Here is an 18,844-nt window from a genome sequence, read left to right as displayed (position 1 = left end):
AAAGCGTATTACCAGAGGGTGGAGTAATGCCTACCACAATTTGATGATGCATGTGAAATGTACCCTGCTTTTGGGCCCTTGATCCCATAAGGGAATGCATCCAAAAACATATGCAGGGATGACTGTAGTAACAGACTTTTCCCTCTGTGAGAGGCAAATTGCGAGCAGCTGTGTGTGCTTTTGGCTTCACAGAGACTGTGAAACCCTTTCTCTTAACATCAGTTTATCTCAGACAAGAAATTTAGCTGTAAGCTTAGCTGGCAGCATATTAAATCTCTGGCAACCAGAGCTTAGTCTTTCATCTCTACTTTACCTCAGGAATATGGAAGGCCATCCTTTGAGGGGCAAAGTACTGCATTCCTTTTATGTTCTTTATACTGACAGCTTGAAGTCAGGTTTCTGTCTGCCTATTCAGGAACAGGCCACAATGTATCTGCCAGAATTATTTTCAGTGCTACTGGAAAGCCATGAAAGGAGAGAGAAGGCAGTTCCTTTATGTTTAACTTTATCCTACAGGGAACCTTTTTCATTATCCTAATAAAAGAATGACTGGAAATTTGCACACCTCTCAAGTGCCATCTGCAAAGCAGCAGCATGCCACATTCCTGGGAACTGTAGCTTGTGAAGGGTGCTGAGAGTAGTTAGGAAAACCCTGTTCCCCTCACAGAACTACAGTTTCCAGAGCTCCCTGGGAAAAGGAATTGGCCATTCATAGAATCATAGAATCATAGAATCATAGAATCCTAGAGTTGGAAGAGACCACAAGGGCCATCGAGTCCAACCCCCTGCCAAGCAGGAAACACCATCAGAGCACTCCTGACATATGGTTGTCAAGCCTCTGCTTAAAGACCTCCAAAGTAGGAGACTCCACCACACTCCTTGGCAGCAAATTCCACTGTCGAACAGCTCTTACTGTCAGGAAGTTCTTCCTAATGTTTAGGTGGAATCTTCTTTCTTGTAGTTTGGATCCATTGCTCCGTGTCCGCTTCTCTGGAGCAGCAGAAAACAACCTTTCTCCCTCCTCTTTGTGACATCCTTTTATATATTTGAACATGGCTATCATATCACCCCTTAACCTCCTCTTCTCCAGGCTAAACATGCCCAGCTCCCTTAGCCGTTCCTCATAAGGCATCGTTTCCAGGCCTTTGACCATTTTGGTTGCCCTCCTCTGGACACGTTCCAGTTTGTCAGTGTCCTTCTTGAACTGTGGTGCCCAGAACTGGACACAGTACTCCAGGTGAGGTCTGACCAGAGCAGAATACAGTGGCACTATTATTTCCCTTGATCTAGATGCTATACTCCTATTGATGAGGCCCAGAATTGCATTGGCTTTTTTAGCTGCCGCGTCACACTGTTGGCTCATGTCAAGTTTGTGGTCAACCAAGACTCCTAGATCCTTTTCACATGTACTGCTCTCAAGCCAGGTGTCACCCATCTTGTATTTGTGCCTCTCATTTTTTTTGCCCAAGTGCAATACTTTACATTTCTCCCTGTTAAAATTCATCTTGTTTGTTTTTGCCCAGTTCTCTAATCTGTCAAGGTCGTTTTGAAGTGTGATCCTGTCCTCTGGGGTGTTAGCCACCCCTCCCAGTTTGGTGTCATCTGCAAATTTGATCAGGATGCCCTTGAGTCCATCATCCAAGTCGTTGATAAAGATGTTGAATAAGACCGGGCCCAAGACAGAACCCTGTGGCACCCCACTAGTCACTCTTCTCCAGGATGAAGAGGAACCATTGATGAGCACTCTTTGGGTTCGGTCAGTCATCCAGTTACAAATCCACTGAGTGGTAGCATAGTCAAGACCACATTTTACCAGTTTCTTTACAAGAATATCATGGGGCACCTTGTCAAATGCCTTGCTGAAATCAAGGTAGGCTACATCCACTGCGTTCCCTTCATCTACCAGGCTTGTAATTCTGTCAAAAAACGAGATCAGGTTAGTCTGACATGACTTATTTTTCAGAAATCCATGCTGACTATTGGTGATCACAGCATTCCTTTCTAGGTGCGCACAGACTGTTTGCTTAATGATCTGCTCCAGAATCTTCCCTGGTATTGATGTCAGACTGACTGGGCGGTAATTATTTGGGTCCTCTCTTTTCCCCTTTTTGAAAATAGGGACAACATTTGCCCTCCTCCAGTCTGCCGGGACTTCGCCTGTTCTCCAGGAATTCTCAAAGATGACTGCCAGTGGTTCTGAGATCACATCTGCCAGTTCTTTTAATACTCTTGGATGCAGTTCATCTGGCCCTGGAGACTTGAATACATCTAAACTGGCCAAGTATTCTTCTACTATCTCCTTAGTTATTCTGGGCTGTGTTTCCTTTGCTGAATCATTTGCTCCAAATTCTTCAGGTTGGGCATTGTTTTCCTTATCGGAGAAGACTGAGGCAAAGAAGGCATTGAGGAGTTCAGCCCTTTCTGTGTCCCCTGTTTGCATTTCACCATCTTCTCCTCTGAGTGACCCCCTTTGAAAATTGTAGCTCTTTTATTGTTTTATAATTTGAATTCAAACTGTAATGCAGCAAAATGCAGTATAAAAGAAGCACTAAAATACGATTTAAAATATGTACTGTTTTTAAATGCAGACATAATAATAATTTTATTATTTTTACCCCTGCACATCTGGCTGGGTTTCCCCAGCCACTCTGGGCGGCTCACAGCACATATCAGAACTTACATCAAACATTGAAAACTTCGTGATACAGGGCTGCATTCAGTTGTCTTCTAAAAGTCAGATAGTTGTTTACTTCCTTGACATCTGAAGAGAAAGGTGTTTCACAGGGAGGGCACCACTACCACATACTGTGGACCAGCTGAATGAAGCTCACAGACCACCATTTGGGAACCCCTCCTCTAGTGGAAACTAGGCACAGAACAGGCCTGGAATATACCAGTGCACCATATGCATGAAGTGTTATTGTCAGTAGTTATGTCTTCTATACTCCTTTATATGTGTGTCTGCTATTCTGAGGCTAACACTTTATGTACCTGCTAAAGTAGGCACCAGCCAGGAAAGGCTTCTAACACAAATATGTCAATTATGCTAGTTGAGGCACAAAAGCAGTTTCCTGCTTTTACCAGTCAGGACACCCATGAGTCACTCTTTGTTGACTTATTCAAGGCCACATGTCATGACTAACATCTATTTCACGATACCCAACTCTCCTTTCGCTAAGGGTTATATGTAACTTTTAATACCTGTTAAGTAAACTAGGCAAATAGCAAGACATTTATGTGAGTGATTAGAGTGGGAGATATGTTTAACTCTCCCATTGGGCTCAGTGCAGCTTACTTTAGGATTGTACCCATTCCCCAGCTACCCTCCTCAAATTTCTTAAAATCTGAATTGGAAAGCAGCTATTTTCTGTTGTGGGGGAGGGGTGCATTCATTAGCACTGCAGAAATTATTAGAGGGTATCTCAAACCGATAGCAAATTTGCATACAGCGCGGGATTGTTAATGTGAATGGTATTTCCAAAACATATGAACTGACCTTCCAACATCTCAAACAAATGCTCCTTAATTATCTATCGTAAACTAGGGAGAGGGCTAAAAAGGCTACAAGCGTCCAACCCCAAGTTACCAGAGAAGCTGAAAAAATGCTGCAAAAAATAAAGGTAACTCCCAAAGTTTTCTTGCCTTTGGATGAATTCTATTTGTAAACAACTGTTAATTTGTAATCGGTCAACTGTCATTGGGACTCAAGGAGCTAATCTACAGGCCTGGACAGCTTTAACAGAAACACCCTTCCTACAGAAGGTCCCTGTGTCCTCCAGAAAGCCACTTTATGTAGACCCTTCCAGTGTGAGATCTAGGAAGGCATGAGGTGCTGCCCAGCTGGAAGTAGAATGATATGGGAAGTCTCTGTGCATGTACAGAAGCACTTCATGCATGCATACATGGTTCTTTGAATCAGTGTCTTTTTCAGTCCATTTTACTACAAAGAGTAATTGGTTTTGATGCATGGTCAGGCTCACATTTGTTTCACAGAAATTTGTTCTCACAGTTGCATAGTCACTGCATTTATATAGGAAACGTCACTTAGGAATAGGTATTAACTGTACACTAATAGCATACAGTACAGAGGTGTTAGATGTAAGCTTAAAACCTCCCGTTATGGACCAAATACCCTATTAAAAATAAAACTAGCAGTCTCAACATAACCCATCTTCCAGTCAAACCTTCTAAATGCTCCTAGCCATTTTCACTTTGGCAAGGCAGCATAGCTGGCTCTTAGGAATAAAATGCAGAATACTTCTACCAGTATTTAAAACAAGTAGATATTGACTAGACAGAGAGACAATCAGAAATCACATAACTGAAACTTAAAAGTTCACTTACGGATTAGATGCAGTGCAAGTTTCAGTGCAGTCAGTATGCTCTTTGAACTACTTTGAACATGTACCATTTGTCCACTGACATGCAATCTCAGTCTTTCAGAGCACCACTGTGCATAAAAATTCATTAAAAATACATAAATACCTCCAGCCTCATTACCTCAGTCCAGACAGAGCAATGCATATGCTGGATTGGAAGTCACAAGCACAACAAATGTATTAAAGGCAGAGCTGAATCTTTGCATCTAGCGCTCTAGATTATATGCACATTTGTAGATTCATTGTGGATCCCCAAATGATATTGTAATATCTTAACTATATATTTTTGTTATTTGGCTTCAACATTTGTCTTCCACATTTGTTTTTGCATGATGCTAACCTACAGCATATATTTTAAAGGAACTAGAGACTGCAATAAACACAGCCCAAATAGAAACTGTACAGAAGGAAAACAGCGCCAAAATAGTTGAAGCTGAAATCCGTGCAATATACAGACGACTTCAAATACTATCGGGTAATAATGAAATGTTCCAAGAGTAGTTCTTACAAACAAGATACATTCATAAATAATGAACTGATGCTAGCTTGGCTTTTGTATACAGCTAGGATACTTCTCTAATGGAAGAGGCTAACATCCAACTATACCAAATGATGGATACATCTTCAGTTCATCCACCTTAAGCACTATCCATTAGGTAAAATGGCAGGTGGAATGGACAAAGTCTTATTTGCTGGATGCCTGCTCCCTTTCCATTTTTATTTTTATTTTTAAGTTGCCAAGCATGTAAAACAGTATGTGCACAAGTTAAATGTGTGCAAGTTGCAGGCTTCCTGTACACATCTTGAGTGCAGATGATGCATTGCTTTCCAACACAGTGTGGCACTACCCTTTCCCCATGCAACCTGCGCTGGATCAAGGCACAAATGTCTGCCTCTTTCACTGGTAACTTCACTCCAGAATGAGTTTCTAGAATATGGCCCCCTTGCAAAATTTACCCCTGCCCTCAACACTTTTTCACAACGAAACTGATACATGACCCAACACTGACTTACAGTCCTGGCTTAAATCTTCCTAGCTCTCTTTCAAGAACTAGGGATATTGAAAGCTTACACAAATATTTAAGGTTTTGCATGTAGGAATAGGCATAACTTGTATATGGCTTCCTTGTTATCAGGCTGTAAACTTCTTGCTGGGCTTCTTCAGCTGCCATAACCTGAAATACTGCTTGTTCTGACATTATATGCCAAGCTGTGGATTGGGCTGTACATCAGAGTATCTCGCAGCCCAATCATAAGCATCCTTTATTTGGAAATAAGCCCCCCTTAGCTCAAAGGGACATGTTTCCTGTTTAGTATGGTCAGAGCCAGCCTAGCCATTAGGCAGAGTGAGACTGCTGCCTCAGGTGGCAGAAAACCCCTAGATGGAACACCTGTTGGTGCCCTGCCCTGTCCATTTCCACTAGAGGCCAAAATCAGTGCAATATTGCCTGTATTTGCCTGTGACAGGGTGTGCTGCAGTGGCAGAGCAAGCGGTGGCAGTAGCAGGAGGAGATAGGTGGTGGCAGCAGTGGCAAGGCAAGGGGGCACTTCCTGTTTCACCTCAAGTGGCAAAATGGGACATACCCCGCTGAGCATGGTTCTTAGAAAAACTACCTTAGGAATATCTGGATGTCTTTTAAAACATACATCACCTGAAAAGTTATCTGCAAAAAGAAACTGAAGTTTATGGGAAGATAGTAAAGATTTTAAATGCTGGAGTGAACCTGATAATTTCCTGCAGATGCAAATGCTAAAGAAAAGATGGCCTTAATAGAGGATGCTACAAAGCTGAAGCAACTGGCTGACATCTCCACTCAGAATGTTTCACATAAAAATTCAGAGAAACATACAGCTCACTGCAAATTCAGTGAAGGCAAAAGAGCACGAGGCCCATCTTTTGGAATCTCAGGTGAGCTATTCTAACTTCATAATAAACCCATCTTTCATAAATGTTCTGGATATGAGGAATTGCTGCCACATTAAGCTGTTAAGCCAGCATAGTGTAGTGGTTAAGAGGGGTGGACTCATAGTCTGGTGAACTGGGTTCGCTTCCCCGCTCCTCCACATGCAGCTGCTGGGTGACCTTGGGCTAGTCACACTACTCTCTGAAGTCTCTCAGCCTCACTCACCTCCCAGAGTGTTTGTTGGGGGGGAGGAAGGGAAAGGAGATTGTTAGCTGCTTTGAGACACCTTAAGGGGAGTGAAAGGCAGGATATCAAGTCCAAACTCCTCATCCTCATCTGAATGATCAAGAGATAAAACACTGGACCCAGCTAAATCAAGTGACACCCCTGAACACATCCTGTTTTCTTTACCACAAACTCCAACGCAAAGTGGCGTCCAGTGATGTCCGTCAACTGGGACATCAGTTTCTCTCCTCCTCACTGCAGTCCCCTATGTCCCCCCCCCCAATTCTGCTTCAGAGAGTCCTCCAGCCCTTTGGGGCAGGTTTTGTGGGTGTGCTGGGGGGTGGGGAGAGCAAGCCGAAGCCCTGTTGTCATGCCAGCAGGCCCCTGTTTGTACTATTGCTGGATCTCACTCAAACCGTATTCTGAAAGCCATATTCACTTCAAGGGCTTTTTCATATACCTTTTTAGCTTGCACATAACAAAAGCGCTAAATTAATGCCAGATGAGCACTGGCATTAATGTAGCAGAAGAGCTGCATCCTCATTATTTTTATTCCAAGAGCTCAAAATTACTGCAAGCATAGAGGGGACATACCTATGTGCCATCACTATAATGGCACATCACATCAACTAGTCAATAGGTGCACTAAATCCCCATAAGCAAAGAGCTTTTCAAGTATGTTGCTAATGCAGGTCAAGATGCAGCTCAACTTCTGCTCATCCACCCACTGGAGGAGACTTTTGGTGTGGAGGGAGAGATGTGCAACCACATCCAAGGCTACAAGTTGTTACCTGTCACTCCAGCAGGAAGCTAATGAAGAATTGCATGCTCCCAAGGCACAAGATGGGGGACACGGGTGGCGCTGTGGGTTAAACCACTGAGCCTAGGACTTGCCATTCAGAAGGTTGGCGGTTCGAATCCCCGTGACGGGGTGAGCTCCCATTGCTAGGTCCCAGCTCCTGCCCAACCTAGCAGTTCGAAAGTATGTCAAAGTGCAAGTAGATAAATAGGTACCGCTCCAGTGGGAAGGTAAACAGCATTTCTGTGCGCTGCTCTGATTCGCCAGAAGCGGCTTAGTCATGCTGGCCACATGACCCAGAAGCTGTATGCTGGCTCCCTCGGCCAATAAAGCGAGATGAGCGCCGCAACCCCAGAGTCGGTCATGACTGGACCTAATGGTCAGGGGTCCCTTTACCTTTACCTTCAAGGCACAAAATAAACAAATCCAGTGCTAGGAAAATGCAATATCCCAGTTACCAGCGTGTTGCTTGGAAGAAGTCATCTCAACGCTGTGTAACCAGTGGGTAGCAACTGTGAATTTATTGTACTATAAACAGATCACTTAGAAAACCCTTCTGTATTTGAACCTTTTTCTCACTAGAAGTAGTAATTAATTCTAATGATCAGAGTAATAAAACATGGTGGGGGCAGAGAATGTTCAGCGTTTGCTTTCACAGTCTGCTTTATTCAGCTTCAGCTGCAGATTCAGCAGCACCAAGCTACAGAACAAAAACTCACAGAAAGCAGATCAGAATGCCTACAGCTGCAGGCATTACTTCATCAACTAGAGGAGAAATTACTTATCGGCTCCCAGTCCATACAGCAGCACATTGCAAAAGAACTTAGGTAGGCAGACAACAACTCCCTGTCTTTTAATATTTTCATAACTATTGAGCCTCTGCAATTCTCACTTGGGTGACCAATGACTTGTGTATGAAAACGTGCTGTACAACTTATTAAAGAGTGGTTCATCTTTGCAGGATTTACCAATGTGCTTGAGATGGTGAACCATTAGAACTTTTGGCTAATATATCGGAGGACTAGATGCTGAAGATCTACTACTAAACTGAAGGGTGGGATTTTCCCTAAAATTCGTAATAATCTACAGCTATGAATGGCTAGCAATTTTTGTTTAGCACAAGCAGACTTCACTTACAGTTCTGGTGTGCACGAAATGGCCATACAACTCCCCAGATTTGTCTTCAGCAAGGGCATTATAAGATTGTCATATATAATTTTTAAAAATATATTGTATTGAGAATACCCCATATGAACCAATATTTATAATTATGTGTATTTAGTGAGGAGAGTGAAAAATTAAGGCAAGTCCTCAAGGAAAAAGAGCTTTCAGCTGATGAGGACAAATATTTACGTGACAAGATGTCAGAAGATTGTGGGCATCTGACAAGGGAAAATGGCCTCTTACAAGCTCAAGTGCTGAAAGTGACTAGGCAGCTGAGCAGAGTAAGTATTTTTCTAGTATCCAATGTGTTAGTTCTTGGTCTTCAATTTCTATCTAGAAAAAGATTTGAAAAGCTAACAAGATTTTCAATATTAGCTTTTTATGTTGTTGTTTATGGTTGGGTGGGGAAGGCACAGATCAAAAACAAATAAAATAGATGTGAATAGTTTTGCTAGAATGCATTCACTACAGAAGCTAAACAACCAGAACAAGGCAGTAGCTCATTGAACATGATGTACAAGTCCCATGGCCAGTGCAGCCTATACCTGGATTTCTGCCATGGCCCAAGATTGGCATTGTAGCAGCTTTCCCTTACTATACATCAGGCATCCCCAACCTGCAGCCCTCCAGATGTTTTGGCCTACAATTCCCATGATCCCTAGCTAACAGGACCAGTGGTCAGGGATTATGTGAATTATAGTCCAAAACATCTGGAGGGCTGAAGGTTGGGGGTGCCTGGTATACATCTTATTATGGCCAAGTAGCTGGAAGTAGCAGCAGAACTCTGTGCTCTCTCTCATAGCAAAGAAATATTTCAACAAGTTGGCTAGAGCATGACCTGGCAACTAATCAATGCTTCTGCAATGGCAGTGAAGCAGATAACTTGCTTGCACAGCAGCAGAGAAAATGTCAGAAAACAGGACAAAGCTGGTCATATACAAAGCAGTTGCATGGCTGTAGTCCTCTTGAATGCAAAGTCTCTATATCAACAGATCAATGAGTTTATACTGCAAAACCAGAGAACCTATTGCAACTCCCAAAGACAGGGCATAAGTATGCCCAGAATGGTAAGTGCTAAAAGCAGATAGCATGGGACTTCTCCCATAACATGCAACTACAGCACAAAACACCCAAAATGATATGTCCCATATATCTTCAGATTGTACCAATTTACACAGGCATGCAATTTGCCGCTGAGAGGTTAACAATTGCCCTGAACTGAACAACAGCAAACTGCATCTGTTTTGTATACAGCATGCTCTTCCCCCTTCTCACAGGAGATGGCAAAATGGAGCCCCTGTGGCATTACTATAAAGCATTAAGCCCCTGCATGGGTGGCACTCTAGCCTTTAAGAGCTTGCAGCTCCTTTAGACTGGCACCCTGGCAGGCACCTATAGTCCTCCAGATGTCGTTGAACCCTTAACGCCCAACAGTCCTAGGCAGCATGGCCAACAGCCAGATGGGAGTTGTAGTCACAGATCTGGAGGGGCACAGACTCCCCACCCCAGGGTTAGACTATAAGGAAAGCTATTTCTGCACTCTGCCCATGGAGCTGTTCTATATTCACCAGTGTGATGCGGCGCACTCTTAGCTTTAAGGAATCAGTAGGTCTTTGAGGCTAGGAAAAGGAACAAGAATGTGACATGTTTACCGAAGCAATCCTGTAAGGTGGGAGAGAAATAGCAGGCAAAAGGATGTGTACCATGTCCCTCGTTTATTACCTGAATGACTGTTTTGGCTAATGTACACTCTTAACTCATATCAATGCTATAGGAGAAACAGCTGAGAGAGGATGAGAGCACCTCCCATTCAAGAAGAGCGTTTGAGCTAGCATCAGGGAGAGACAGAGAATGGCAATTAGAGAGGGAGCTTACCTACTTGAAGACACAACTACAGAACGAAAGACAGAGAGTTTCCAAGGTCCAGGAGCAGGTCTCTGCACTCATATATATTTTAAGTCAACTGCATTGGTAGAATATAAAGCTTGCTGCAATTAGAGCACTTCACACATTTTTGAAGGTGAAAAGAAAGGACCTGACTATCGATATAACAGCAACTTTCCAAATAGAATTGTGTTGGATCCAGCAATTTAGAACAATATTTGTCCAAATATTGTCCAGGGATCAAACTTCGTGCTCATGGTGTTGATCTGACACAAAATTTGCAATGAATCCAGCACCAGTCATTTCCCTTTTATCCCAAAGGGCCACTTTGCTCTTTTTAAATATAATTTTGTGTATCTACACAGTCACCGGCTTACTGCCACAGTTTTTAAAACTGTTTTTCTAAATTGTTGTAACCCCGCCTGGGACTCTCTGGTGAAGGACAGGCAAGAAATCTCACAGTGATGGTGATGATGCAGTCTTACTAGAGAGCGCTGTGCACTAGTAAATCTGGTGACTGACTATAGATTGCCAACACCTGCTTGTGCCTTGCTGGGTAAGGAACCTGGTTCTTGAAATCCTATGCAGATTTCTACCAAGAGGCAAGTGGCCCAAAATGCCTCATCACAGAAGGTGTGCTTTAGGTTGTAAAACATCATCTTAATTTCCAAACAGTGCCTAGCATGTTTCCTGCATTAACTACATAAAGGTAATTTAAGGAGAAGGGGAGATGCATGAAAACAGTGCTTCAGACCACATGCACTTATCCCTCTAGAGCAACTGAGTATCTGGTCAGCTCATTGGTTCTACATACTAAGTAATGGTTACATAGTTAAATGGGCTGTATATTCCAAAACTAAAGATTGTATCCGCTGTTAACCCTACTCAGAGTAGACTCATTGAAATTAATGGTTATGACTTAGGTTCATTGGTTTCCATGGATCTACTCCAAGTAAAACTTAGTTGAGTACAACCCTAAGAGAAAAGCAACTGTCCTAATGTTACAATAGCCTGAAAGAACACCCCATTGCTTAGTAAAAGGTTGGCATTATAGCAGTAGCCCCAGCTCTCTTCTAAACACACTTGCTTAATCCCATGCACAGGAAGCCTGTGATGCTACAGTGAGTTATCAGGGCAGGGGGAATTAAAATTACAGCAATGCCTAGACATTAATCAATGCTAATAGAAGCCATTGGTAAATAGGTACTTCACCTCCAGCAAGAAAGGAAATCTATGGATCAGAATGGGCAGCTGCTTCAGTCGCAGCTAATAGATTTAGAAAAGAGACGTGGCAAAGTTCAACTGGAAAATTCCAAGCTGCAAAGAGAAAAGACTCATTTGGTAGAGCACATTGCTCACTTGCATAAAGAGGTAAGTTTATCTGTGCACTTCTCAAACAGTGTTTATTTTTTAGCCTGCACTCCCAGTACAAGTGAGCTTCCACCTCCATCTAATTCTTCATGCAACACATGCACTGGCACAAAATATGGGAATGGCCATTGACCTCAGGCCACAACTGAGACCATTTTGTGAGGCGTGTGATTGTATTTCCTAGCAGCTGGCCGGGGGGGGGGGTGCAGAATCAGAATTGAGACTGTGGTGCATCACAGAGTGTTTAATAACCCTTTCTCTGCTGCACTCCTGACAAAATCTCCCACCTAACTGCTTTTTTTGCCAGGGAACTGGCAACTGCATTATATCAGGGGCAGGGAGAGCATCTATTATGTCCCTTTAAAAAATCCACATTTGTATGCCACCTTTAAAGAAGGTACCAAACTTTTCAAAGCAATTTACAAAATAAAAATATAAAACAGCATGGGCGTAGGGGGGCCCGAGACTTTTGTTGGGGGGACAGAACCAACATGATTTGTCAGTTAGTTATTTCTATTGTTTTACTTGATGGGGGGCAGCTGCTCCTTGCCCCCCCCCACTTGGCTACACCCATGTGAAACAGTGCTATATATCAGCATTAGGTACATTCTAAATAAAAATATAGGTGAGAGTTAAAACTGAAGTGTGGAATATAAAACTAGCAGGCAGACGAGACATGTGAGAGCTCTCCTTGCTTTGAGTATAGAATTTGCCAACATCATCATCGTTTTTATATATTAAATTTGTATACTGCCCTTCATCTGAAGATCCCAGGGTGGAATACATAAAACAAAAACAAACCAATAACCACCGCCCCCACACATTTAAAAAGCCATAGGATATTAATGTAATTTATACTTACAGTTGCAAAATGTAAGTGAACCTTTGGTGGAAGTGGAAAATAAAAGGACAAAAACGATCTCATTGTGGAGGAGAGGCAAGGAGCTGACATGTGACTTTATCAAGGATTCTCCCAGCCTACTGATAATGTAACAACCTCCAGGTGTGAGTGCTTGTTAGGAAGCTGCTGTAATTTATTCACTTTGGAGGACATTTACCAAATTGTGAGACTGTGTGCAAGCAAAGGAGCAAGAGAAGAACTTGCCAAGTCACGGCTTGCTGCTGCTATTAAAGCGCTGCATTTGTATTTGTGCACTTGCCAGGACAACTTACTTTAGCCATATAAAACCAGCATCAATTAAATGCAGGTTTTGGGGACCTATTTAAAAATAGGGGGATGGGGACGCGCTGTACTGAAAGGGCTCCAACCACTTTAACTCCTTCTCTATCAAAAGTATGGCATCCAAGTCAGAATGAAAGCAAGTGATCTTGCCTACCAAATGTTATGCCAATTGGTCACAGCTGGCCTTTTGCTGGTTCTAGCTGATGCCACAAGCCTAGAAAGCAGGCTTCTCACCCCCTCAGAAAAACCTCTGCTGGCTTTCCTGGTGGCCAGGAAGTAAGATATCTTTGCCACCATCACAGAGTAAGTTTCTTACCTGAGCTTAATCACTCTTTTTATTTTTTGCCACCTGTGCTCTAGTTGTCAACCCAATTGCTTCATATCCCTCAGCTGCTCAGAACAAGGCGCCACTACAATTTGGGTGAATATACTTAGGAGTGATTGTTGATGACCTGGGTCACCTCACCATTCCCAGAGGTCAGGCCTCAGTAGAACTACCAGCTAAACTGCAGGAAACCCATCTAAATCCCTGCAAGGGCTAGGAGTGCCTAATAGGTCAAATGTTCAGATAATCTGTGACTACTGAGCCGTTTCTAGCTCCTCCCATAATTGTCCCCTAAACCAGTACAGAAGATAAAAGTTCAGTTCATGTCCCGATGCATGCGCTGGTCTATATATTGAGAGGTGTGTGGTATTCATCTTATGCCATACAGGACAAGGCAGCCTCAGCATGTATGTTCCAAGTCCCAAGACTAAAGCCTTGGAAGTCCTCACCACCACCACCTCAAAGACCATGCCCATCAGTTTGGGCAGGAAAACTCGATAGTAGCATGGACAGTACGCCAAGAAAATCCCCATCCTATCTAGGGCTCCCAATCCCAGGTTCAAAACTGACTGTTGGCACAGGGCATCTGACAAGGGTAGTGGAATCCTATGGACCCGAAAGAATCATAGAACTGTAGAGTTGGACAGGACCAAATCTTTTTTCCCAACAGGGGGCTTGAACCAACAACCCTGAAATGACAAGTCTCATGGCTCTACCGACAGCTATCCCACGGATGTGGGCAACCTGTGGCCTTCCAGATGTTGCTGAACAAAAACTTCCATTATCACTGCCTGTTGGCTGTTTGCTAGCGCTGATGGGACACCTGGAGGAGCAAAAGGTTTACCCATACTGTCACAGGCCAAAGCCACTCTGACTCCCCCGCTCTCAGCTGCACCTGACCACATCGATGAGATTTTACACTGATCACTTCATCCCACCAGATCAGTTAACCATAGGTTTGGCAAATTCTTCCAGGATTACGTTACAGTTGGTTTATCACCTTTCCATTGGCCAACCTGGCATGCACCAGCAGCATCTTAAGGCCAGAGGGACTGCGGTTGAGCCACTAGTTATCAAGGCTGGGAGAGAGGATGAAAGTGGAGGCAGTAGAGTTGTAGGACTTGCCATTCCTGCACTGCCACAGCACACTCTGTCCCTTACAACCCTAATGGGAACTGCACCTTCTCCCTTGAACTAAACTCCAATATATCAGCATATTGAGTAGGAGAAGTCTGTTTTCGAAGGAGCTGTCTTACTTCATTTCTACTTACAGGTTTCGATCCCCCTATCAATGGCAACTGAGAGAACCTGTTATTTGCAGAACTCTCTCAGCTCTCACAAAAGTTTTAGCTCCCCTTCACTATCTTTAGTGGAGACAAAGGCGTATGTATTTCCTTACTCAGAGAAAGCCCAACACCCCTCAAATGGCTGTTCAACAGAAAACATGCAAAATGTGGCCATCTATTCATATATCTCTCTGGCCCCAAAATGGTTTGTCAAGGAATCACATCAAGTTTATAATAGCCACTTAGTCATGATGGTTCTTTGAGCCTGGAGGTTCCACAGAAAGGATGCCACTCAGTACCAGATATTGGGAAAGACTTGGGAGAAGCCTTCCTGTCACAGAAGTGGCCATTCCAATGGTGGCTTCCCACTTCTGGAATACTCTCCCAGGCAACATGGCTGTCTACTTTAAAGCCACCAGGCAAAAACATTATTATTTAGCCAGGCCTTTGGCCATTAATTTAGCAGGTAACATTGTGGCTCATCCTTTTATGGCTGATCCTTTTAAGTGGGTTGGATGGTATTTATTCTTTTTATATATACCTTGCATAAGCACTTTAGGACTTGTTTTATTGCTTTTTTATTTAGTTGTAATATTCTGTAAGTTGCCCTGAGACACTTAACTGTCAAAAGTGCCCAATATATCTAGTTGTTGGCATCAGTATGTCTTGGGAGACAATGGAGGAGTGCACCTTTGGGGGTGAAGTCAAACCACTGGGAGCGGTACATATAGTAAATCATAAAAATGATCAAAATAAAAAAATTCCTTCCAGTAGCACCTTAAAGACCAACTAAGTTAGTTCTTGGTATGAGCTTTCGTGTGCATGCACACTTCTTCAGATACACAGGAAGGAATTTTTTTATTTTGACTATGGCAGACCAACACGGCTACCTATCTACTACTGGAACCATGGGAGGCACCACATTGAGCCGCATGAAATGGAAGTCCATCAGTGTATCTGAAGAAGTGTGCATGCACACGAAAGCTCATACCAAGAACTAACTTAGTTGGTCTTTAAGGTGCTACTGGAAGGAATTTTTTTATTTTGACTATGGCAGACCAACACGGCTACCTATCTACCATAAAAATGATATTATGCTGCGGGCTTCCCAAAGGTATCTGGTACACCACTATGGGAAACAATGCTGCATTACATGGACCTGCAAACTGAACCAGTTTTGAAGAATGTAAGCAACACTTGGTTAAAACTCAGAAGCCAGATAATCAACAGGACATCCAGGTGTCAGAGGTATCAACATCAGTGCTGTACCTAACTTTTCCACTCCCCATGATTAGGAAAATCCAGATAAAATTTAATTGGCATAACTTATAGTCACAGAATTCAGCATTCCCTGATAAAGAATAGAGATTTACCTTTGTGAAGTGACTGTTAAGGCTCATTTTCCCTAGATTAGTCTTACTGGCCTCGTTTGCAAGGAATCCAGACCTATGTCATTACACCGTAGAGCATGAGACCCTTAACACCAGGGTGATGGCTTCTAGCCCCACATTGGGCAAAGATTTCTGCACTGCAGGGGATTGGACTAGACAAGTGCCTCATTGTCCTTTCCAACTCTACAATTCTGCTCAATATGAGAAGTCTGACACAAGTCTCTTTCCCCCCTGGTTCACACCCTTATGTCACAAAGTTGTTGGGAGGCTAAAAGTTCTTTGGAGATATGTCCAAATTACTAACTCCATTGTTGGCAAGTTCTCTTCCACCCCAAAAGAAAATCTGAAGTCCGTAACTACAACAATGGCAATAAATTCCAGAGTTAAAACTATGTTGGTCAGCAACAACTCTGGTAGTGTTTTAAAAAGGAACACATTTATTGTAGCGTAAGTTTTCAAAGGCGAGAGCAATCTTCTTCAGATACATTGTATGCCACAAATTGGTGTTGTGTTTAAGGTGCCACATTGTAGTAAGTGACAAGATACTTAGTGGAGAAGAAGGCATGTGTCTTATGTAGAACCACCAATTACTTACCCGGAATGCTTTAGGAAGAACTACATTTGGACTGACCACTCAATATAGATGATTGTGTAGTGCAAGACTGTAAACATCCCCCCCCACCACCTTATGGGCTAGAACTACTGCATGTTGTTGTTCTTGTTTTTGCAAAAGCAAACTTTTCAGTGAGTCAAATGCTCATCAACCATTTTATACATATTTATATATGCAGTCAGTAGTCAAAGATGAAGACTGATTTTTGAGCAGTTTTATTGCTGTTTCAAAATTAACATGTCTTTTCCCATTATCCAGATTGCTGAAAAGGAAAAGGAATTCAGTTTTCTGCACAGCCATGTTAACAGCTTGTCCTGTGACCTCAACAGTTTGCAATCTCAAGTCGATACGGCATCTATTCTGCAGAAAGAAAAATGGAAAGAATTCTCCAATATATTAACAGCAAACAGAGCATCAATGAGCTAACTCTGGGAAGCAGTCATTACTTTAACTCATATTTGTAGAAGATTTGCTCAAATTGAAAAGCTGCATGTTGTGCCACTTGATAAATTTTGTTTAGGCCATATTCTTACAAAGATAATATTCAGATATGAATAAAAATAGACCTCAGTCGCAGTCTAAAAAGAAAGTAGTCATTAGCATATCCTCAGCTAATCAGAGAATGGCATCAAGGTATTTTTTTAAAGCCCTTTGGGTTATTCAGTGACCAACATTCAACAAGTGGACAGGAAATGTTTTATGAATTCATTAGTCCTAAGTGAACAAATGGAATCTGCATTGTATCCTTATTGGCAGTAAGAACTTCCATTACCATTGTAAAATTAGAAACCCCCTTCATCCAGATTATGATTCCACAATGAATTGCCTTAGACAAAGTGACAGCAGTTGATAAATTAATGACACCCTGCTCTAGAGGGAGAAAGCAAAAAGTTATATATCCAAGTTGTCTTCACATAATAGTTCCTGGAAAACATGTAAAATGGGGTAAAGGGGAGTTGCAGCTCTTGGTACACTAACTCTTCTGCAAATTTCAAATGACTCTGGAGAGGGTAGATTTCGTCAGGGTACTCAATGGAATTAATCTATGCGCTGAATCAAATTCTTTCATTTTCTAGAGAAGCTGCAGAGGGTTAGTTTTAACCAGGCCTTTGGTTATGTGGCATGTGCTAACATATAACTGCACTGAGGGGAAGGAAGCATGGATGGCACCCTTTAGCAATGCTAGTTCTAGACTATATTCTACACAGGATCTTTCAACAGCACAAACAAGAATTGTATATATGTACCCACCATTTGGTGGCCATCAGAATTTTTCTTCAAATGGCTTATAATCATGGACAAAGAAATACAAGACTTGAGTGTAACACCATGTACAAGAGCATAGAAATTTTAGAAAAAGTGGCCATTAGGTTATGTTTTAAGCACACGCATAGAATTTCAGGATACACAAACTTCTCTAACAAAAAGTGCTAATGACATACATGACTGAAAGGTGTTTAGCTTGTCTATTGTTAAACCAAGATGTCTATACATGTTCACAGCCAAAAGTATTTGGAGGATTTGTACCTTACTCTAAATGTATAATCACTTTCCAGAAAGCAATTTAAAAATTAAAACTGACTTCAAAACAAAAAGTGTGAGGAGAACTGCTGCACTGGTTTATAAAAGTAGTAAGAAAACCTTTTTCAGAAGTCAAATGATCAGACATATTCTAAATGACTTTTTGATTAACATTTCACTTGACCAAGAGAATTATAGATTCTAGCATAGAGGTCTGAGATACTTAGGTTTTGGATGCTTATTCCAATAAAATGATCTTGACAATGTTAAAGAGACAGTGTATTTTGAAACAAGCAAAAACATAAGACAACATTTTGAGACACGCTAGTAAAAGACTTGACCAAAGATCCAAATAATTAATCTGAGGCCAACATAAGTTTAAATATGTCTACTGTAAAATTTTGTCCAAAAAATATAACCCGAACAAAAAGCACAACAATTCTGTAGTGTACCAAGTGTATATTTCAATTTACTGTATGCAATCTAACAACAAATTTGGTCATAATTTACCAGATATACATAAATGATTTAAGTAGCAAAAGGAGATTCGGTTTCAAGAGAATAAGTAAAATACATTAAGAATGTAAAGCCAGGTCCAGTTTAAGCATTAAGTGAGTAGTATGCGCTAATAAAGCAGATTTAGGTGGATTTTGGATATATATAGATATATATATATCTTTTTATATATATATAGATCTACCAATTGTAAACTATTTTAAGGGGAATAAATGGGGAGGAAGAATCTTTATACTATAACTTACATATTCACAGAGCAGAACATTTACTTAACGTTTAAAAT

At 41.9% G+C, this 18,844-nt stretch overlaps 1 protein-coding gene and 1 long non-coding RNA gene across 2 annotated transcripts in view; one reads left to right on the top strand and one right to left on the bottom strand.

Moving 5' to 3' along the window:
- LOC308593159 overlaps positions 1-18,844 on the bottom strand; it is a 350,716-nt gene that overhangs the window by 279,436 nt on the left and 52,436 nt on the right. The window lies entirely within an intron of this gene.
- LOC308593591 (uncharacterized protein) lies at positions 3,540-16,950 on the top strand (the record flags this gene model as incomplete). The annotated part of the gene is made up of 8 exons (XM_081206050.1): positions 3,540-3,620; positions 4,740-4,854; positions 6,121-6,288; positions 7,980-8,134; positions 8,590-8,752; positions 10,246-10,404; positions 11,559-11,726; positions 16,783-16,950. The coding sequence occupies exons 3-8, from the start codon at positions 6,199-6,201 to the stop codon at positions 16,948-16,950; spliced, it is 903 nt and encodes a 300-aa protein (XP_081062176.1). The 5' UTR covers positions 3,540-3,620; positions 4,740-4,854; positions 6,121-6,198.

The sequence above is a fragment of the Podarcis bocagei genome (genome assembly GCF_964188305.1).
Source record: "Podarcis bocagei genome assembly, chromosome: 8".
NCBI lineage: Eukaryota > Metazoa > Chordata > Lepidosauria > Squamata > Lacertidae > Podarcis > Podarcis bocagei.
The sequence above is the reverse complement of the archived record's forward strand: the minus strand, read 5'-3'. Positions and strand labels throughout refer to the sequence as shown.